Here is a 19844-nt window from a genome sequence, read left to right on the forward strand (position 1 = left end):
CTGTTTTGTTCAAACTATAGGAACTGCCAAAAAAGTTCAACGGCCAGGAAATGATGTTGTGAACACGTTCTCGTTATCAACATTAAGAGCAACGGGCGTTAGAGTCGATATAGCGGAAATTGCGTTTATTTCGATCCATAACAGACAAACATTTCGTCATGTGTTAACTGCAGACTCAGCACCTTTAGTAGATGTTGATAGTATCAAGAATTTGCCCTGCTCTATAGGAGATCTATTGACTGATATTCGAATGTTCTGAACAAGCGCGTTTGGATGGATCAACATGGCATGACATAAATGTTTAAGTAATTTTATTAGTAATTGTGGTCGCACACTTGGATTTGCCACCAAATCAATTTCAGCAATAAGCACGTTTTGCTCCCAATGTGACACATAACAGTAAATAATTTCAAAACTTACAACTTCTGCAAATACCATGCACTCGTACATGTTTATGTACATATGTATTTAATTTTTGAGTCAGCAGCTGTGTAGCTGGACGATGAAGGGAGCATATATGACAGAGCCTACTAGTGTCGTGTTGTACGGGTTTTAGCTGGCTATGAGCCTGTTTGTTGTTATTCAATATCAATACTTTATCTCAGCTAAAACCAAAGCTATTCACATACATATGCCAAACATCGGAATATCGGCGAAACGCATGATCTCGCATGGAGTGTGGCATAGTGTTGCTTAACAAATACTGCTCATTTTGCTTTGCTTTGCATTTGCATCGCGTTTTTTTTTTGTACAATTGTCATTGCAGTTGTGATTGAAACCATTTCTCTATTTGTTTCTTGCTTGTTACAGTCGCATGAACTCCACTCGGATGATGAACTGCGCGATTGCGATTCCGATGAAGGAGACCACATGACAAGAGTTCGATCTCGCCTAAATGCGTCCATGACTAGCAATGGCGGTGCTGACATCAGTGGTCATGAACACACCGGCGATATGCAAATGAGGTTTGTGTTTTTTAAGAGAGCTCTGTTGTTGATTTTTGTGACCGTCGAAATTTTTTTATTCACTTCCACAGCCAGCACCACCATCATCAGTTTCCAGCAAATCATCCTCTGAACGCTCTCAACAATTTTATGGGTATGGGTGGTTTGCATGGAATACCCAGTCTGCAGCACAACGATGTATTGGAAAAGCTAAAAATGCAAGTGCGTGACATGAAAGTGGGCTTGATGGTAAGAACTGAAGGTGGTGTTTAAAGATTTAAGAAATCGGTAAATATTTCCTCTTCCCCGCACATTAGGATCAGGAATATGCTGCTGCACATGCGGCAGCTTTTGGAGCAAATGTGTTGTCCTCGCCAATTAATTCGGCGTTTTCTTTGCCACCCACAACAATGGCTTCCTTTACGCATGCCGCCCAGACGTTGGCGGCACAGGCTAACAATAACCTAAACTCGCACTTGAGTGCAAGTACACCGACAGCTTCAACGCCTGCTGCAGGCGGATGCTTGCCTAATGGAAACCACAATAACAGTTCCAACTTTTCGTTTACCTCACCTACGGTGCCGAATCCAAAAGACGGTAAGTAACACACCAAACACACACACACACATCTTCAATGACTAATAAATCATTCGAATCCCAACGAAATTTTCAATCAAAAGCATAAACAAATTCTCCAAAGCTTCTAACTCGTTTAAGACGCCCCGTTGTAGTGTTTAATTATTTTTTCTTCTCATTAACAGAATATTTGTATTTGCTTTCTTGTGTCCTTTCATATAGGAAATCCAGCCTCGAATTCGTCAACATCCAGTGAAACTTCAAATTCATCGCAGCAGAACAACGGATGGAGTTTTGAGGAGCAGTATAAACAAGTCCGCCAGGTAAGTGAAGTTCATGCGGTTAGCTTCTTATTCCTCCATAATTGTGCGGTGTTTGTCATCAGCCAGCATCATCATTAGCATTATTTTCCTTAAAATATGTCAATTTTTTTTCTTTTTTTTTTTTTTGAAAAAGAAAACCGGAAATATTGTCAAATTTTCTTTGATTATTGAAGACAGTAATGCCACGCCAAAGATGGAAACACGCTCATTAGGATTCCTTGACCAGCAGCTTCACAATCTGTAACATCTAAATGTGCCGTCTGTTTGTCATTAATAGCGTGATAAATGAAACACACACAGCTATTTGCATCCACGTTGCAAGTTGGCATAAAGGGGTTGAATACGATTCGATTTAGTAAAAGAAAAATTGTTGTCTATGAAAATTTTCTTTCAGATACTTTTTGTTGGCTCTTAACATTTCTACGAATATTTGCTGGCCAAGTAATTTGAGGTTATTTCCCAAAAATTTCTTCACCTGTTTTAATTAAGTTTCCAATTGCTTTTCCCTAATCATTAGAGGACTATTGCAACTATTATCGTTCTCATTCGAGATACAAATTGTTGTTACAAACACAATTACGCTCTCCAATTTTCCGCATATAAAATTACGCATAAATGGTGTGAACCACAGCAGCTTGCGCATACAAAAAGTCAGCCATTCAGCCTATGTGAAAGACATCGAAGACCAAGCGAGGCAAATCGGTTTCGTTTATTGCAACACTTGTCGGTAGGAAATAAATTATTTCAAATCAAGGATAATATAACGGTTTATGTAGCTGATGTGCAATTAAATAGACTTCGTTAATTGTTGCACTGTTGCATTTTTAAGGTTGTGAGTTAATTTTTAAACAGATATAAATGTCTTCGTCGACTATAAATAATTCGGAGAATCTTTATTTACATTCAATTAGTATTCAACAAAATTCACAATACCAAGAATATAACAGTACTCCTTTATACGGCGGCATGATATCAAAGGAAAAGTAATTGAGATCATTTGAAAATGTCAAAAAATGTTGTAAAATAACGAAATATAACGAAATACATTTAAACCACTGATGTAAAAGAGACAGTACATAAAAATGTATCCATTTATGTGAACTATGTGTCCTGGGGCTGGATTCTTGTTCTATGAAAATATGAAATGAAAAATATTTCCTTTATAATATTTCTCATTTGACATTTCTTTCCTCTATAAAAGTTTTCATTTCACTTTCATAGAACAAGAATTGAGGCCCTGGATGTAAAATAAAGAAAGTAAAATTAGTAAGTTCCCTTGTAAGATGTCAAGCATGTGTACAATTCATATTTTTTGTAACAGTAGTTTTCCTTTCGATTGGAATTTTTGGCGAAAGAAAATATATTTTAGGTTTTTGTAGTGCATGTTTTTTTCTGTGAGTGAAAAACACAATAAACCTTTTTTCCCCTTGTATTTTTGGTTTTTGTAACGAAACTGTCAGAATAACAAACGATAAGAGAAGACCCATTGGTTTGAACAGAAATTGGCTGGTTGAAAAAAATCTTTTTGTTAGCGGATATTGTAGGACCATATTCTTTAAATATTTACTCAATATGTTTCTATTTTATTATTATTTATTGGGGTTGGCACAATCAGCACAACTCTTAATTAAATTATATAAAAAAATAACAAAATAATTCTTACAATTTTTATGAAAACCCATACTACGATTCGAAAGTAACTTTTTTGTTACAAAAACAGGCTGTAAGTTAAATAAAGAGGCGAAAATTAGAACATGAATTATGAAGTTTACTTTGAAAAGCGTCGCTGGCGAATATTACGTTATTATATTTCCAAGATTTAGTAAAAATTGTTGACATTTTCTGTAAAAAGTGCCAGAAGTGATTGTGATATTTAAAAATATATAAACAAGTAAAAAAGCAGTAAGTTCAGGGCCGAACTTTGAATACCCTCCACCATTTGGAACGAATCAGGACATTTTCATTATTCTGTTAAAATCTCTGTCAGGGGTAAAGTGTTCACAAAGAACCCCTTGTGTAGAATTTCAGACAATTCCGTTGAAAAATGTGGCTAAAATCATCAAAATACCGAATATCGGGGGGTACTGTTATATGTGGAATATATGATATCGTGGACTTATGTAGATAAGTCTCTTTCAATGAATAAAGTGCTCACAAGGAACTCGTTGTGCGGATTTTCAGACTATTCCATTGGAAAATGTGGCTAAAATCATCAAAATCGCGATTATCGGGAGATACCGTTATATGGGGTTTATAAGATATTTTGGACCTATATAGACAATTCCCTTTCAAGGGGTAAAGTGCTCACAAGTAACCCCTTGTGTAGAATTTTAGACAATTCCTTCGAAAACTGCGGTTTAAATCATCGAAATACCGAATATCGGGGGGTACTGTTATACGGGGGATATACGATATCGTGGACCTATATAGACAATTCTCTTTCAGGGGGTAAAGTGCTCACAAATAACTCCTCGTGTGGATTTTCGGGCTATTCTATTAGAAAGTGTGGCTAAAATCATCAAAATACAGAATATCGGGGGTACCGTTATATGGGAGCTACACGATATCGTGGACCTACAAAAATAATTCTCCCCAAAGGTATAAAGTACTCACAAAGAACTCCTTGTGTAGAATTTCAGACAATTACATTGAAAAATGTGGCAAAAATCATCAAAATACCGAATATCGGGGGATACCGTTATATGGGGGATATACGATATCGTGGACCTATATAGAAAATTCTCTTTCAGGGAGTAAAATACCGAATATCGGGAGGTATCGTTATTTTTGGGGGCTATACGATATCGTGGACCTATGTAGATAATTCTCTGCCAAGAGATAAATTGCTCTTAGAGAACTGCTTGTGTGGATTTTCATACAATTCCATTAAAAAATGTGGCTAAAATCATCAAAATACCGGATATCGGGGGTACCTTTATATGGGGGCTATATGATATCGTGGACCGATATAGCCCATCTTCGAACTTGACATGCCTGCAGACAAAAGAGAGATCTGGGCAAAATTTTAGCTTTCTATCTTAATTCGTTTAGCCTGTAGCGTGATTACAACAGACGGTCGGACAGGGCTAAATCGTCTTAGAATTTTACGCTGGTCAAGAATTTATATACTTTGTTGGGTCTAAAATGATTATTTCGATGAGTTACAATCGGAATGACGAACTTAATATACCCTCCATACTATGTATGGTGGAGGGTATTTTAGAGTACTCTGTGAACATAATTTGCGAGAAAAATTTACGGTGGCGGACTAAACTGATTAAATCATATTGGAGTTATAACCATGAGACTCATGTCAAGGCACTGTATTTCCACAGAATAACATTAACCTTAATATTAACCAGATTTACTGAAGTTGTTAAATATAATAGATATCACAAAATGCAATTTCCGAAGGTCATTTCAATGTCCCTACAAAAGCTCAAATTTTTGAACATTCGTGAATCTAGCATATTTTTGTCAAAGTAGTCTGAATCCAAGTTCGGTCAACTGTCTGTCTGGTCTACATCCGAAGATGGGCTACATTGGTTCACTTCATCTGGGAAACTTATTAACGTGTTTCAGCCATAAAACTCACAAAGCAAAAAAACACATTTTACACGACATTTTACACATCGGTCATAGGCTGAAGGATAAATCAGTCAGCAAAACTTAATAATTAATGAAAATACATAGCATAAAGGAACTATTCAGATTTCATTAGATCAATTGTGCGATTCTGTAACTAGTTAATGACAATTATGGATCACAAAAAAGTCCAATTGCTTTTTATACCCTCCACCATACTATGGAGGGTATATTAACTTTATCATTCCGTTTGTAACTCCTCGAAATACTCATGTCAGACCCGACAAAGTATATATTCTTGTCCGTGTCCGATACTACAGCCGAAGACAGAAAATTTTCTGTGCAGGTCCACGTCATCGTATAGACCCCATATAACGGTACCTCCCTATATACGATATTTCGATAATTTTAGCTACATTATTCACCGTTTACTTCAAGTTTCGAATTTGAATATGGTAATGGCTTATGACAAACAATGCCTATGTAGGTCCACGTCGTATAGACTCCAATATAACGGCTATATTCGGTATTATTAAAATTTTAACAGAATTTTTTAAGGATTTTATTTTTTGAAAATTTCCAAATTCGTTCCAAATGGTGGAGGGTATTAAAAGTTCGGCCCGGCCAAACTTACTGCTTATTAAATTGTTATTTCGATAAAAGAAGAAGTCGCAAAGACTTACTGATTTAAATAACAAAAGTTAACAACTTTTTATTCAACTTTTGCATGAAAGTTCCCGATTTTTATCGGTAATAACAAAAAATATTAGAGAAGAATCATACTACACACTTTTGAAATTGTTTACTTTGAACAAAAGCGGTTGGTATTTTAAATAATCTTAAAATGTGTATTACTGTTTTTAAGAAATAAGGGGTGATATTTTTGAAGTAGTTTACAAAGTACAAAGTAGAGGCTACCCACAGTCTAATGAATACTGAAAAAAATAATAATCCAAAAGGACTGTATAAGTCTCTCAACTTAATTATTATATACACTCGGCTCTTTTCAATAGAGACCGGACCGGTTGGTCAAAAAATAAAATATGTCTGTATGTGTGCATGTTCACATATACAACGAATACATTGACAAAACATATTGTACGTCGATCACAAACAAATTATTTTTGAAGGCGTTACCGCATAATTAATTATTCGTATTTCATCTTTTAATATTTACTCATATGTATGTATATGTATGTGTGTACATACACTTGGTATTTGGTATGAGTGACTGACTCGTTCGTAGTCTAATGTCATGGATGTTTATTATTCACACGAACGAGTGCTCCAAATATTAAAAATAAACTTAATTATGTTCGAATAGAGCCTAAAGTCATTTAGCATCGTTGTTATAGGGGGATGGGGGAAATAACCCATTTGAACGCTGGGAAAATTTTGAAGCACTTTTTCCATGCTCATCTTAGTTTGATTTTTCTGGTTATTTTTTTATAATTTTTCTTTGTGTCCGTGGTTGCTTTTTTAAAACAAATAACTTATCAATCAAAACTAAAACTACTTTAAATTAATTAATGATGACATTTCCTGTGCACGGGAACGCATGACTTGAAATTTGTCTTTTGTCTCTCTATTTTGTGTTTGAAATCAATTTGAGCGTCAACTCATTTTTCTGGTTGCGCCAAAATACGATGGATGTGCTCCATTGTGCATAATATTCTAATATGATTTGTTATTTCTTAAAAAATAAAAGTATTTTCATAAGCATATCATACTCTCCTAAACCATTTTCCACAATTTAAAATTTCATCAATGTAGTGTTTTATTGAAACATTTTTATTAATTAATTTTCCTGGACACTTCTGTCACGCTCAATCGGGAGAGCCTGAAGTTATCTCGCAGTGTTATAAATCAGTTTTTAGTTTATCTCATACCGAAACGGGAAATTACCAAACTAGATTGGTTGGAAATTTGGTTCAAAATACCATAGTATGGCGATGCATTGACAAATTAAAATATCCAGTTATAGCCATCTTTTTAAACCGAATCGATTTTAATTAGACATTTTGATTTATCAATCAATAAAATACACAAATGAGGTTTTTGGAGGCTTTTTGTAATGTCCGCTAGATTTAAACAATTTTTATACATAAAAAATAAAAAAAAAATCATGTAAGGTATTAAGAATATTTGGCATCCTATAAACCTCGTGGTAATGCACTTTCCGACTTGGTCCACATATAAAAGAGTGTAAACTTAATTTTCCGAAGTTCGAGTTACTATCGATTTTTTTTGAAAAGATCAATTTTTAATGTTAAAAAATAGTGCAATATAGGAAACTTATTCCTTCCCTCAATCATATAAACCTGCATACGTCCCTTGTGCCTAAGCATTTTCTAAAAAATATGCCATGAATTCATATGAGATAAAAAAAACTGCAACAAAGTCAAACTCCATAATTTTCAAATTTTTTTAAATTTTATTGAATAAAAGCAAAAAATGTCGGAAATAGCATCAACTTTTAGAATAAGTTTAGATTTGTTCGAACTGGTCACCTTTGACCCGGCCAATACTACCGTCACACGCTGCTCGAATGTTGCTCTGCGGTATTTTGGCCCATTCCCGGCGAAGCGCTTGCTTGAGGTGACGAATAACTTTTTTTTTGAAAAATTCTCACCAAAATGCTTTTGTACGCTTGTAAACAATATAATGAGCTGTCACTGGAATATTTTTAAACAGCTGTCGGACGAGTGGCTTAGTAATGACAGCAGTCTGAAGTTGGTTGCAGTTTTTTCATCTCACTCTGTAATTGCACAAAAGTAATATGAGTCTCATTTCTGCATTATTATTTATTTTGGCACATTGCAAATTAAAAATTCGCATACGGCAATCACAGCGGCGGGGACAGGCAAAACAAATACACGTACATCTTGAAATCGTCGTTCAATGGCTCTGCAAATTCTATATGCAAAGGGCTGGGTCCTGGATGAGATACACGCATACATACATTCATACATCTTTCTTTCATATTTTTCTGTTTGTTGTTACATCGCTTTTTTCACTTGTGCACTGTTATATGTTTGAGACAGCGCATATTTCCATTGTTTTTGACGGCATTGCACAGTGAATAAATAAATTCTCTCTAAATGCAATAAATTTTCTATATCCAGTATTAATTTTTCAACAAAGCTGAATCGAAGAAGTTGTGATTTGAATGCAGTGCCTTAACAACGTAAAATAGTTCCTGAGTGAAATTATACAAAATTGGAAACGTAACTGCACAAAAAACTATAATAATAGCTCGTTTTATATCTTCCTTGAAAGTAAATTCTTTGTAAATTGCTTTTCCCGCCTGTAAAAGCACGATTATCTGTATTTGAAAATGAGCGTACCCATCACTATTGTTATCAAAAATTAAAACGGTACTTTCCTAGGAAATAAATGACAATTTAAAAAGGCATAGATATACAAAGTTTCTTAAATAGACAAGGCACCCCTATATGTGGCCTATATCTAGACGTGGACCTACAGTGAATATATATTTTTCAAGTTTCATGTCATATGCAAGTGGGACCACTGTGCATTGGTTCGATGTCTGTCCCTGGATCTGTCGTGTTACTTATTTTTAGTTGATTTTTTTGAAGTTTAGTAAAATTGAATTGAAAATTTCATATTTAATCTTGCAAAGGGAGAGAACTATGAAAGAGTCATCCATTTAGTCATCGCCGCCCATTGAAATATGCATTGTTCTTCTGTTTTCGTAGTTATTTTTAGATTTTGACTTTCATTAATCAATGTCAATTGTTATATTTTATTCATTTCTTTGTTGCCTCAGAGTAATTATGTGCGCAAGTATTCCAGTTTTGAATCCCCATTCCACATATACAACACATCCTCACACGGTACATATATGTGTACATACATTATGTTTCCCCTTAATTATATTGTTCAATATATAGATTCAAATGATTTAAAATTCAATACATTTTGGTGAACACTTGCATTAGACTGAGTAGAATTCAGAAATGGTGGATAGATTTAAATTCCGCGAACATTTTGTGGGCTGTAGCGAGCACGGTTATGCGTCTTACGGGTATTCAACTTTTGTTCGATAAATTTCCACGCATTAGTGAATGTATATGTACAAATTTAGAAAAAGGTTTTGGTGTAATGTTTTTTGGACGAGTTGAACAACTCCTTACAATTTAAAATTGTCATAAAAATAAAATTTGTCATTTACGTTGTAATCACGAAAACAGCCAATAAATCTAAATACATACATCCAAAAATTTACACAAATTTAACTTGGTGTAATGTTTTTTGGGCGAGTTGAACAACTCCTTACAATTTAAAATTGTCATAAAAATAAAATTTGTCATTTACGTTGTAATCACGAAAACAGCCAATAAATTTAAATACATACATCCAAAAATTTACACAAATTTAACTTGTTTACTTATCTCTATAAAATATGGAATTTCCTCAATGGTCTTTAGAATGTACATTTGCATTAAAGTGTCTGTTTGTTAAAATAGCAAAGAATTTACGTGGAATTTCCATGGGCTGTACCGCTAATATTTAATTGTAAGGTACCCTTTCTCTTCTGCTAAATTCACGGGGTTAATAATTATAGTAATCATTCTAATGTACGTATATTTGTACATGTATATTCAAAATACGGTTTAAACCTATTGAAGAACCAAATAAAATAGATGTTTTCAGTTTATGAAAATATATTTAACATTTTTTGAACCAGTGGAAATACCACAAATAATGTTTAATTTTGTGCCAAATTTGTCAAATTAACAATGTGAATATAGCTATTGTTGCATAAAAAAACTGAATTGTTGCAAGAATAAAATGACTACTTTAGTCTATATGTAATAGTGAGTGATCTATTGACATTTTGAAATTTCAAATTTCACTATAATTTCTTATCGATTTGGTTGCAAACCCACGTAAACTGCCAAAATTAAAAATAAATAAAATTTGACAAAACATTTTAAATAATTTTATTTCAAATTTTATTCAAATTCTTAAAATCGTAGCTTTAAAACATTCTATTGAGGAGCGGTGAATTTTCAGTAACGTGAACACATTATGACAACCATAAGCTTTTGATAAAGGTACAATACAAAATGACCATAGAACTTTACATATTGTTTGAATTGCCGACAACTTTCGGCCGAACCATCATCAGCAGCAGGAAACCCAATAAATAAAACGTTTAAAGTGAACTACAGTTTGCTGAGTTTTGTTATTGATATCGAATTTCAATCAACAACCTTTGGAATTTTCAATAACAACTTTCTATGATCTCAATTTTCCATTATAGTGAGAATGATTGTGATATGTTTTTGAAATTAGATTTTTCCGATTCAAGGCATATCCAACACATGTTTGTCTAGATAATCTGTACGGGTAAAATGATCTTGTTGAAGTGGCGGACTTGGTCATTTACTGACAAAATCTTGTAACACATTTCCCACTCCTTGCTATCATTGCTGATTATTTTCTTCCTTCTGCTCATTGAAAACATAAAACAAATACTTACTGCAAGGATGAGCGGGCGGACAGACTGACTTCCAGGGAATGGTAACAATTTGCTACTTGAATTCGTATGAAAGCGTAATAAATATGCACAAATGACACATGTTAATACATGACGATCTACATCTAACAAACATTGTGTGTGTGTGTAAATAAGTAACAAAATTTCAACCCCCTAGAGGATATGTAGGTACATACATATATGGACATCAATTAATTTACTGAGCAAACGGTCATAAATCCATAACATGTGCGTGAGTCCATTTTATGTACACACATATGTACATAAACAACCTAGAGTGTCAGAGTAGGTAGGCTCTAATAAAAAATAAATAGACTGAGCAAACGGGATTATTATTTGAATATTCCAAGAATATTCATATCTACCACATTTATGGTTAAATATTTCTCTTGATCCTCTGCGGCGAATTACCCAGATTAGCGGCTGTACATTAATACACATAAATATACGATGTTTGTCTGGTTGAGTGGTTAAGTAGCAACAGTGGCTTTGAAATGAAACCAATAACAACAATAACTCCCTTTAGATACGTAAGAGGTGGGCACATATATGCAACATACATACACACAATCAACACGTTTATTACTTGATTCGTTTATGATTGGTCTAAATTTTCCCCTATCTCTGATACATAAAATCGTTGTTGTTGTTGTCGCTATAATCCTCTCTGCTCTTTTTATTTTGTTTGCTTTGTTGTTGCTGTTGTTGTTGGGATATGTCATACTCTGTACTCAAAAGCAGGTTTAGTGTGTCGTTATCATACAACAGGGGTTGTTGTTGCAAGATCATTAATATCATTTGTCCCCTGCTTGTTTGTCCGTTACCATCGTCGATTCCTAAAAAAAAGTAATAAGTAATAATGTTTCGATTCGATAAATTCACACCACTACAACTAAACTCAGGTCAAACATGAATATTTTTCAGTTTGTCCGATTGTGTGTGTGTGCGATTAGAAAGAAAATGAAACATGCGAGTGTGTGTGTGGGTTATGTATCGAATGGAAAGTGCGTGCGCTCATTAAAGTGTGTGTGAATGTGTTTGTGTGCCTGCTCTTTGAAGGCACTGAGAGTATCGTCGACGTCGTCATCGTGATATTTGGTTGATTGTGCGTATGTCTCTCTATTTTTAGTCGATTAAAGACCTTTGATATTGAAACATCATTGGACCATTAAAAGCGGATAATACTACAATCGCGCGACAATAAATAAAAATACGAATATTTTGAGAGCATCACCAAGTGATGCGAATAAGCCAAACGTTAAAAAAAAATTAAATTCGTGTTATGGTGCATAAAAGACATTGATTGACTTAAGTGATTGGACAAATATGTGATTTTACATTTAACCAAGAAGAAGGAGAAGAAAAAACACAGTTATTAAGCAAAACCAGGCGCGAAGTTTTTATATTTTGTTGGATTTACATTATATTAACTCCATTGTTCCAAAACCTTAATAAGCTCTCCTAAACAAAATGTTGATATCTGAGGATCAAATTCAAGAGGTAAGAAAGGGGCACATCCAAACCATTAACATCTTTTGGAGCATTTTTCGAATGAGATGGATGCTTACCCACTTTTGATTGATATCACACTGTTCCGCCTACAAAGCAGGATATGTAGCCGGTAAATAGTAAAAATAATGTATAAAACAAAACCAACAGAAGTAAAACGATGTTTGCGAGCGTATGCGGCCAAATTCTGTATCCATCTGACTGGGATTCACATCCAGACTTTTCTCATCAACTGCATTTGGCTTTATGGCTATCATCTACACCGGCAGATGCAGTTTTTGAGGTGCATTAAATAAATAACGTTTTATGCTGTGGTCTAGACGGAACAACCTCAACAATGTTAAGCGATTTTCTTGCATTGCGAATCCATTACATTGGGCTAAGGCGAGGAAACAAAAGCACATGTTAAAAAAATTGTGGATTTTTTTCTAAAAAATCATTAAGAGGGAGTTGAAAGCATTCAATCATTCGCCTAAAAAATCCAGCTCTAACGATGGTCCTCATGGGCACAATATTTTTGCGTTCCACTACACTCAAATGTTTTATTGATCTTCTTAACCCTAAATATGGCGGCTGCAAGCAAACAGGCCAGCAATCGATCGATCAAGTCAAACATGCCCATACACACTTTTTTCCTGAAGGCAGTGGAAGCATTTTTATTTCATTTTTTAATTAAATTCCCAACGCATCTTCATTGGTATTCTACATCTAGCCGTTTATGCGATGACTCCACCCAAAGGCACTCTGAAGATTAGAACTGAACGTTTCTTTTGTTCAGGTCTGGGATCCGGTTAAAAATTACATTTGATTAATTTATTTTCATCCGTTAAGGCCTCCATATTGATTATTTCTTAACCATTTGCCATCCATCTTAAGTCGTTAACACAATGAATACTCAGAGCACATGGTTTAATTTGTTAGTTTGGTATTATTCAAAATAATAGTGAACAATTGTTTTAAACATGGAGTGAGAAAGGCTTAAATCTCGACTAGAAAACTATGATAAAATTCTTTATGAACGCTTTTACTCCCTTCGTCTGGTCCTGATATCAAATTAATTAAATGGAAGTTGTACAACAATTACAATTGCTTAAATACTTTCGTTTTTCACGTCATTAAACGCTTATATAAAATCTTTTTTACGTTTTATTGGCGCTTCGAAAGGTCTTAGCCCAATGCCATGTTTCGTCGTTGTTGTCTTCTGTTTCGTTTTTTGGTGAAGATTGTACGTTTTTTTGTTGAAGAGTGTACGTTTTTTTTAACTTAAACACTGGTTGCAAAATTATAGTCATCTGAATATACATAATGATGTGCGTGCATTCCAACTCTTTTTCATGACCAGTAGCTAAGCACAGGTTTTCGATTTTGTTGAACAGAATGAGCCACATGAATTGTTTTTTAGGAATCAGTACCATGTGTTAAAAGTATACAAATTTTTAAATGCAAATATGTGTGTGGAGTGTTGTGGCTGGGCTGGTAATCTTGTATATCCCTCTTAAAACGCTGTTATCACACAATAAACCATTTGTACCTGGGAGATCGTACCACACTGGTCAGGCCGACAGTGGCGAATATCACACACAGCTAATTAGAGACAATAATGTTGTTATTGAATGCATAATTATCCTTTGAGAGACATTCGTTGCTGACAACCAACCGAGATGAAAGATCTCCGTGTCCTATACTGTGCCGGGTGCGATGATCTCATGCTATGACATTGGCTATTCAAGATCTTATTATCAACACCACCCTGGGTGTTTGTGGGCACAAACAATGTAACCTGAAGCACACGCCACACATTATATGCCACTCCGATTGATAGGTATCTTTGTTATCGGCATAAACAACGACGGCTTAGCTTGTTAGGAAATCGAGACGGATAATGCCGATTCATTGTGAATTCATTGTCTCAAACCCATAAACACATTGGGATTTATGAAGTCTTTGTTTTCGGCTATGGAGGATGTTAACGTAGTGTCAAAATGTTATTTGTTTTGGGCCCTCCCTTGAATGCATTGTTTTTTTCGATATTTGAATTGCACCTATTTTCTTTCGAATAATACTCTTTTTTTGTTTATTCCTTCTTTGCAGTTGTACGAAATCAGCGATGATCCAAAACGTAAAGAGTTCCTTGATGATTTATTTTCGTTTATGCAAAAAAGAGGTAAGTTAAAGCTAATAAACATATTGTTTTAACTAATAGAATCGTAGTGTACACGAGAGTATTGAGTTCAATGTCTGTCCAACATTCGTTGTTGTAATATTGTGTATCAGATCTTTGCATAGATTTACACAATGGCCGTGTTGAGGGGCTTTTCGACATACATAAAACATTTTGAGTGACGGAGAATCTTTAATTTAATTAATTGTCAACAAAGTGTCAAAAAGACCGATTGCCAGCATGGGAGGGAGGCAGAGGGAGTGATGTCACGGAAATATCAATATGAGTAAACGTTAATGTTGTTTATTTAATGGCGTCTTCTGAAGCATTTCTTGGACTTTTATTGTGAGTGTTATGACTGGCAATAAAAATTATTTATAAATACATTAAATATTATTGTTGTTGCATTCGTACAATAAACAAAAACCATCTAAGGAGGACCGCATAATGCATTCGAAAACCATACATCGCAGCCACATATTAAGACACACGAGTGACTACTGCATTGCATCGCAACGACATCGAATAAACAGTGACTGTGGTGGGGCACTTTTATTATTTACGAATCATCATCATCAACATCATGACTGCTACCACTCTGGTCATATGCAGCATGGCTTTCTTACCCCGCAAGATCTTTTTTGGTCTTGTATTTGAATTCATCAAACCATCATTATTGGGGCGACAGGCAGGATTGGGCTCATGGTATCTGTTGGAAGAAGAGGAAGGGGGCTCGGTCTTACGATTTCATTAAACTCTCAAGAATATTAACGTCACAATGATTGCTAATGACATGATCAACACTTGAACGATTCGTCACTTCACAAGGCATGTCATAAAAACACAAGCGTACACACTGCCACTGCCTGTCATGGCAGCGCGTTTAACATAACAGCCAACCGAAAATGCACCCAGTTTGTGAACGGTGGCACTTTGACTATAAACAGAAAATAAAGAAAACACAATCAGGAACGTCGTTCTCCATTTATTGTTTTTCTGTCTTCGTGGGTGTTTTAATTACACAAATTATGTTAATTAAATGTCAAATTCACATTTTGAAATCAAATTTAAATGAACGATCTTCGTACAAATACACAGTGGCATTTGAAAATTCTGAGTGGAAAATATTCGTTAAGTTATTAAGAACCGCAACTCGGAATTCAATTATTTAAATTTGTTATTATTTTCTTCTCCAAGTCAATAGAATTTTATAGAAGCCACATAAAAAGTCGTATTTTTTATTTGGGTTCGAGCTACCAGACGATTTCAATTTTTTTCTAAGTGTACCCATGGCTCAATAAGAAAGATTGCTCAACTTCAAAGAAACTAGAAAAATTCAACTCTGTGCTGAAGTCTTATAATGTCAAATAGACTTTTAAATATGCAACAGTTGGTTTTGTTTATTTTTCATTTTTTAACACAATTCTTATATTGACAGAACAAGGGCACCAAAAGAAAAAAATTGTATTTGGAGGTAGGTAGGAAGATTGAACAGTTAGATCAAATTTTCAAAACAAAATTCAGGCGTTTTATTTTTTATTATTAGAGAAAATATCAAATAAATGAAAACGACTTGTTGCATATTATAATTAATTATTCTGAAAGTATGCGGGCTTAATCCTAGAGTTGTATTTCTGTTTTAGTTTTACGAAGCTGTTTTACCTCCTTATTGTACAATTGGTTCATGTATATCTGAAAGTATTCTCGCTTCAGCTTCGGATACAGCTTTAAAACGTCTTGGAATTAAATAAACATGTTAAAGTACATCACATTCCAATAGTGTTTTTATCATTACTTTTTAATGTAATTTTACAGTTCCTACTAGTTGGGACTAGCGTCTCGATTTGTCTGGAGATGACTGATAGGTTTGAGTGGAAAGTTTTAAGATGAGAATATGTTTGAAACGAACCTTATAGATGGATATCGTTTAATTGTTCCATACCCATACTTTAGATACAGTTGTAGAAGATTGTGTATTAATTTCAACAAATTTTGCTGATCTTTGAGATAATGAATTTTAATTTGTCAATAAATAATAATATTCGGTTTTTTGAACTGGTTTTTTGCGACACTACGTGGATGTCCCAGATATTTGAAAACTAACCAACAATTCAGAAATGCATACCGGAAGATCACAAAAATGTGAAAAAGTAAAAACTGTCGTTTGAAACACCTACGCATGACACCACACTATTGAGAGCCGTCGTAATCGAATAACCTAAATTTCGCTTATACCGGTGCTCTGGTATTGGTCTGGGGTCTATCCATGGTACAATAAAAAGGTAGGGTAGAGCTACCAGCTGACTACAATTTTTTTAAGTGTGCCCGACTTCTGCCAATTTTATGTATGTATTTATTGTTTTGAAAATAAGAACAGAAAATTTTCAAAATCAATGTTTGGAAGACGCGTAAAGCTATTCGCCAGTTTTGCCATGGAATTGAAAGATAGACGTGTTTAGATCATATTTGTGATCGAAAATCCCGGCATATCATTCATCTTTCCAGCTCTTTAACTTATTTTAAGAATGAGGAAAAATATTCAATAAATGGAAACAACTTCTTACGTGCAAATTTGACAGGAAGCGGACATAGCGTCAGGGCTGTATTTCTGTAGTTTTACGAAGCTGTTCTACCTCCTTATTGTACCATGGTGCCTATCATAGATTTCTAATTTATTTATTAGGTTCCTGGTTCATTTTTTTGCATATTACCCGAAATATGTTTCGCGTCATAAAATATAAAGTCGCTGTCACACCCACGACAGTTAATTATTCGATTACTCGCAAAGGCACTACACCTAAGTCTGTTTTTACACGGTAGATTGGTTCCAGAAGAAGCCGTGTAAAAAAAACCGTGTAAAAAAGACATTGATCTTATACAAAAATGGGTGATTTGTTCCTAATCTCTAAAACCTATTAAAATGAGTGAAAAACAAGAAGTTTTATTTTTTTCTTTACCAAACACGTCTTATTGCATTAACAGTTCTCAAAATATTAACACGTTTCAATTGCTCTGAGCAGTAAATTTTATTGTATGCACATAGTGCTATTCACATTTGCTTTGACCAGTAAAAATTGTTTGTACGCGCTAAAGAGGAATTCACTTAAATCTTTAAGCTAGTGTTCGCAAACTATCGATACTATCGATGGTTTCAGACTTTTTTTCTTTCATAAATACTTTTTTGTGATATGAGCATACTTCGCAAAAATTAAATTTGACAAAAAAATTTAAGTACATAAAATTTCAAATCGTGCTAAATGGAATAAAATCGTGTAAATAAATTAAAAGTATTCAATTTTCAAACCGTGTTATATCAAAACCGTGTACAAAAAGACCGTGTAAAAACAGACTTAGGTGTACTTCTCTTTGTACAATAAAACTCATAAATTTGCTATTTTATTGTTCAAATAATCAGACAAACTTACTTGTTGTTATTTTTTATTGATTTTTGCACCAATTGCATTTATTTTCTGTCGCATTGCATAACGGTTAAATAAAAATTCATCCTTTGCAAACATTTAGTTGACAAACTGTGTGCAGTTTTTATTATCATTTGTACAGATTTCAATTTTATTTCATTTTTGCTGTTTAGAACGAGGAACCATAAAATCTAATTTCCAGAAAATGACATGTGTACATACAGTTTCGTCTACATCCACTACAAAATTGATCTCTAATTTCATGTTCCATTCAGTTTCATATGTCGTCGTGTAAGTGCGTACCATGGCAGCGTTTTGCAGCAGACGTTAAATGTTGCATCCATCAGTTGGTGTGTCACATCACAAACATTTATTTCTAAAATCTTGAAATTTTTATGACATTTGATGAATTTGAAAATAATTTTCGTAATAGAAGAACTGTGGTATAGTTTATTGCGTAGTGTCGCAGATTAAATTATTTAACATTAAGTGGAAAACATGGACCACCGGTCTCAGCAAACAAGACGAAAGAGCATTATTTGATGGTGCAGCCCCAAGTCATAGCTCCAAAATTATTTTCACCTATCAAAATGTCATTTTGACATTTCGATCGATATGACAAAGAGCCGCACATCATCAATGCATTGTGTTGTATACGTTGTTAGAGGCCATCGTAATTTCGGTGATACAAACTAGTGTTCCGAGAAAATAGTTGATGTGTGTGCCACATCAAAATCGAATATAAGCGAGTAACAAATGCATCTCTTGGTATCGTATGAAAGATACTCTAAAACATATGTTTCACATCTTGTTTTATGCCATTATGTAGTTCAGGGTTCCCCACCCTTTGTTGGGCCACCAAGGTAATGATGACAGCAGTTTAGTTAAATACTCATTGAAATGAATAACAACGTGTACCTCAATTCATTCATTCATCCATCTTTAGTGTCGCTCATCATTTGCCTACGATAACATGCATTTGAAATACAATCCAGCAATGTCCCCGAACATGTTTATTTATCGACTATAACAGAATATTAAATTTCCATTTTTAATCAAAAAAGTGTAAAATATGAAGTCCTAGAATTTCTCCTTCAATTCAAAGTCAATTCAATTTAAATGATCTACCGGTTCTTAGTTGCATTTCACAAATGCAAATAGTATTCTTACTAAACTACTTCCCCTTTGCCGTGTATCGTCATTATGAAAGGGCTAACCTTATTGTTTATACCTACCCATAAACAATTCTCGATATGGATTGTTTGGTCTTCGCCCTGGTTTTGCACTTTTCTGTTTTTTTTTTTTTTTTCGTTCGCCGTATAGCTGTTACACTCCACAATCAACATGTCCATCATCATTGCCGTTTGAGTTTTATTTTGTTTTGGTATGTGCCAGAGTACTGTTTGTCGAATGTCGAGTAAATATTTTGATTGATACCTTTGGGGCATTTCTACCCATCCAAATGGTCCGATCGCAATGCTAATGCTAAAACAAAAAGAAAATAAATTGGAAACACGAGATACAGGTTGCAGTACAGCCAAACAAGAAAAAGAAATAAAAATATGTACGAATAAGAAAAACAATCAATAAAATCCTCTTTCGACGTAGCGGCATCAGCAGCAGCAGCAACTAAGCAAAGGCACACTAAGTGTATAAAAGAATCATTCATTATGAAACTACAAATTAGATTTTTTATTACAAATTGTTCGGCGCGAGGGTGTTTAGAGATCACTACTTAAAGGTCATTAAAAAATCATTTCTATTAAATCGATAAATTGATGAATTGCATCATAAATCGAG

At 34.2% G+C, this 19844-nt stretch overlaps 1 protein-coding gene across 4 annotated transcripts in view; it reads left to right on the forward strand.

Moving 5' to 3' along the window:
* The window catches only part of LOC101894668 (protein dead ringer), a 53254-nt gene that overhangs the window by 22680 nt on the left and 10730 nt on the right, over nt 1-19844 (forward strand). For 3 of the 4 annotated variants that reach the window (XM_059126823.1, XM_059126817.1, XM_059126825.1), the window contains exons 2-6: nt 811-965; nt 1037-1193; nt 1262-1541; nt 1743-1843; nt 14556-14628. In XM_059126823.1, coding sequence (XP_058982806.1) covers nt 811-965; nt 1037-1193; nt 1262-1541; nt 1743-1843; nt 14556-14628 — 766 coding nt within the window. Of the gene's footprint in view, nt 1-810; nt 966-1036; nt 1194-1261; nt 1542-1742; nt 1844-12073; nt 12456-14555; nt 14629-19844 lie in introns of those variants that run through there. The other variant, XM_011296041.3, reaches the window with a different exon arrangement.

This window comes from Musca domestica, unplaced genomic scaffold, assembly GCF_030504385.1.
Source record: "Musca domestica strain aabys unplaced genomic scaffold, Musca_domestica.polishedcontigs.V.1.1 10, whole genome shotgun sequence".
Classification (NCBI taxonomy): Eukaryota; Metazoa; Arthropoda; class Insecta; order Diptera; family Muscidae; genus Musca; species Musca domestica.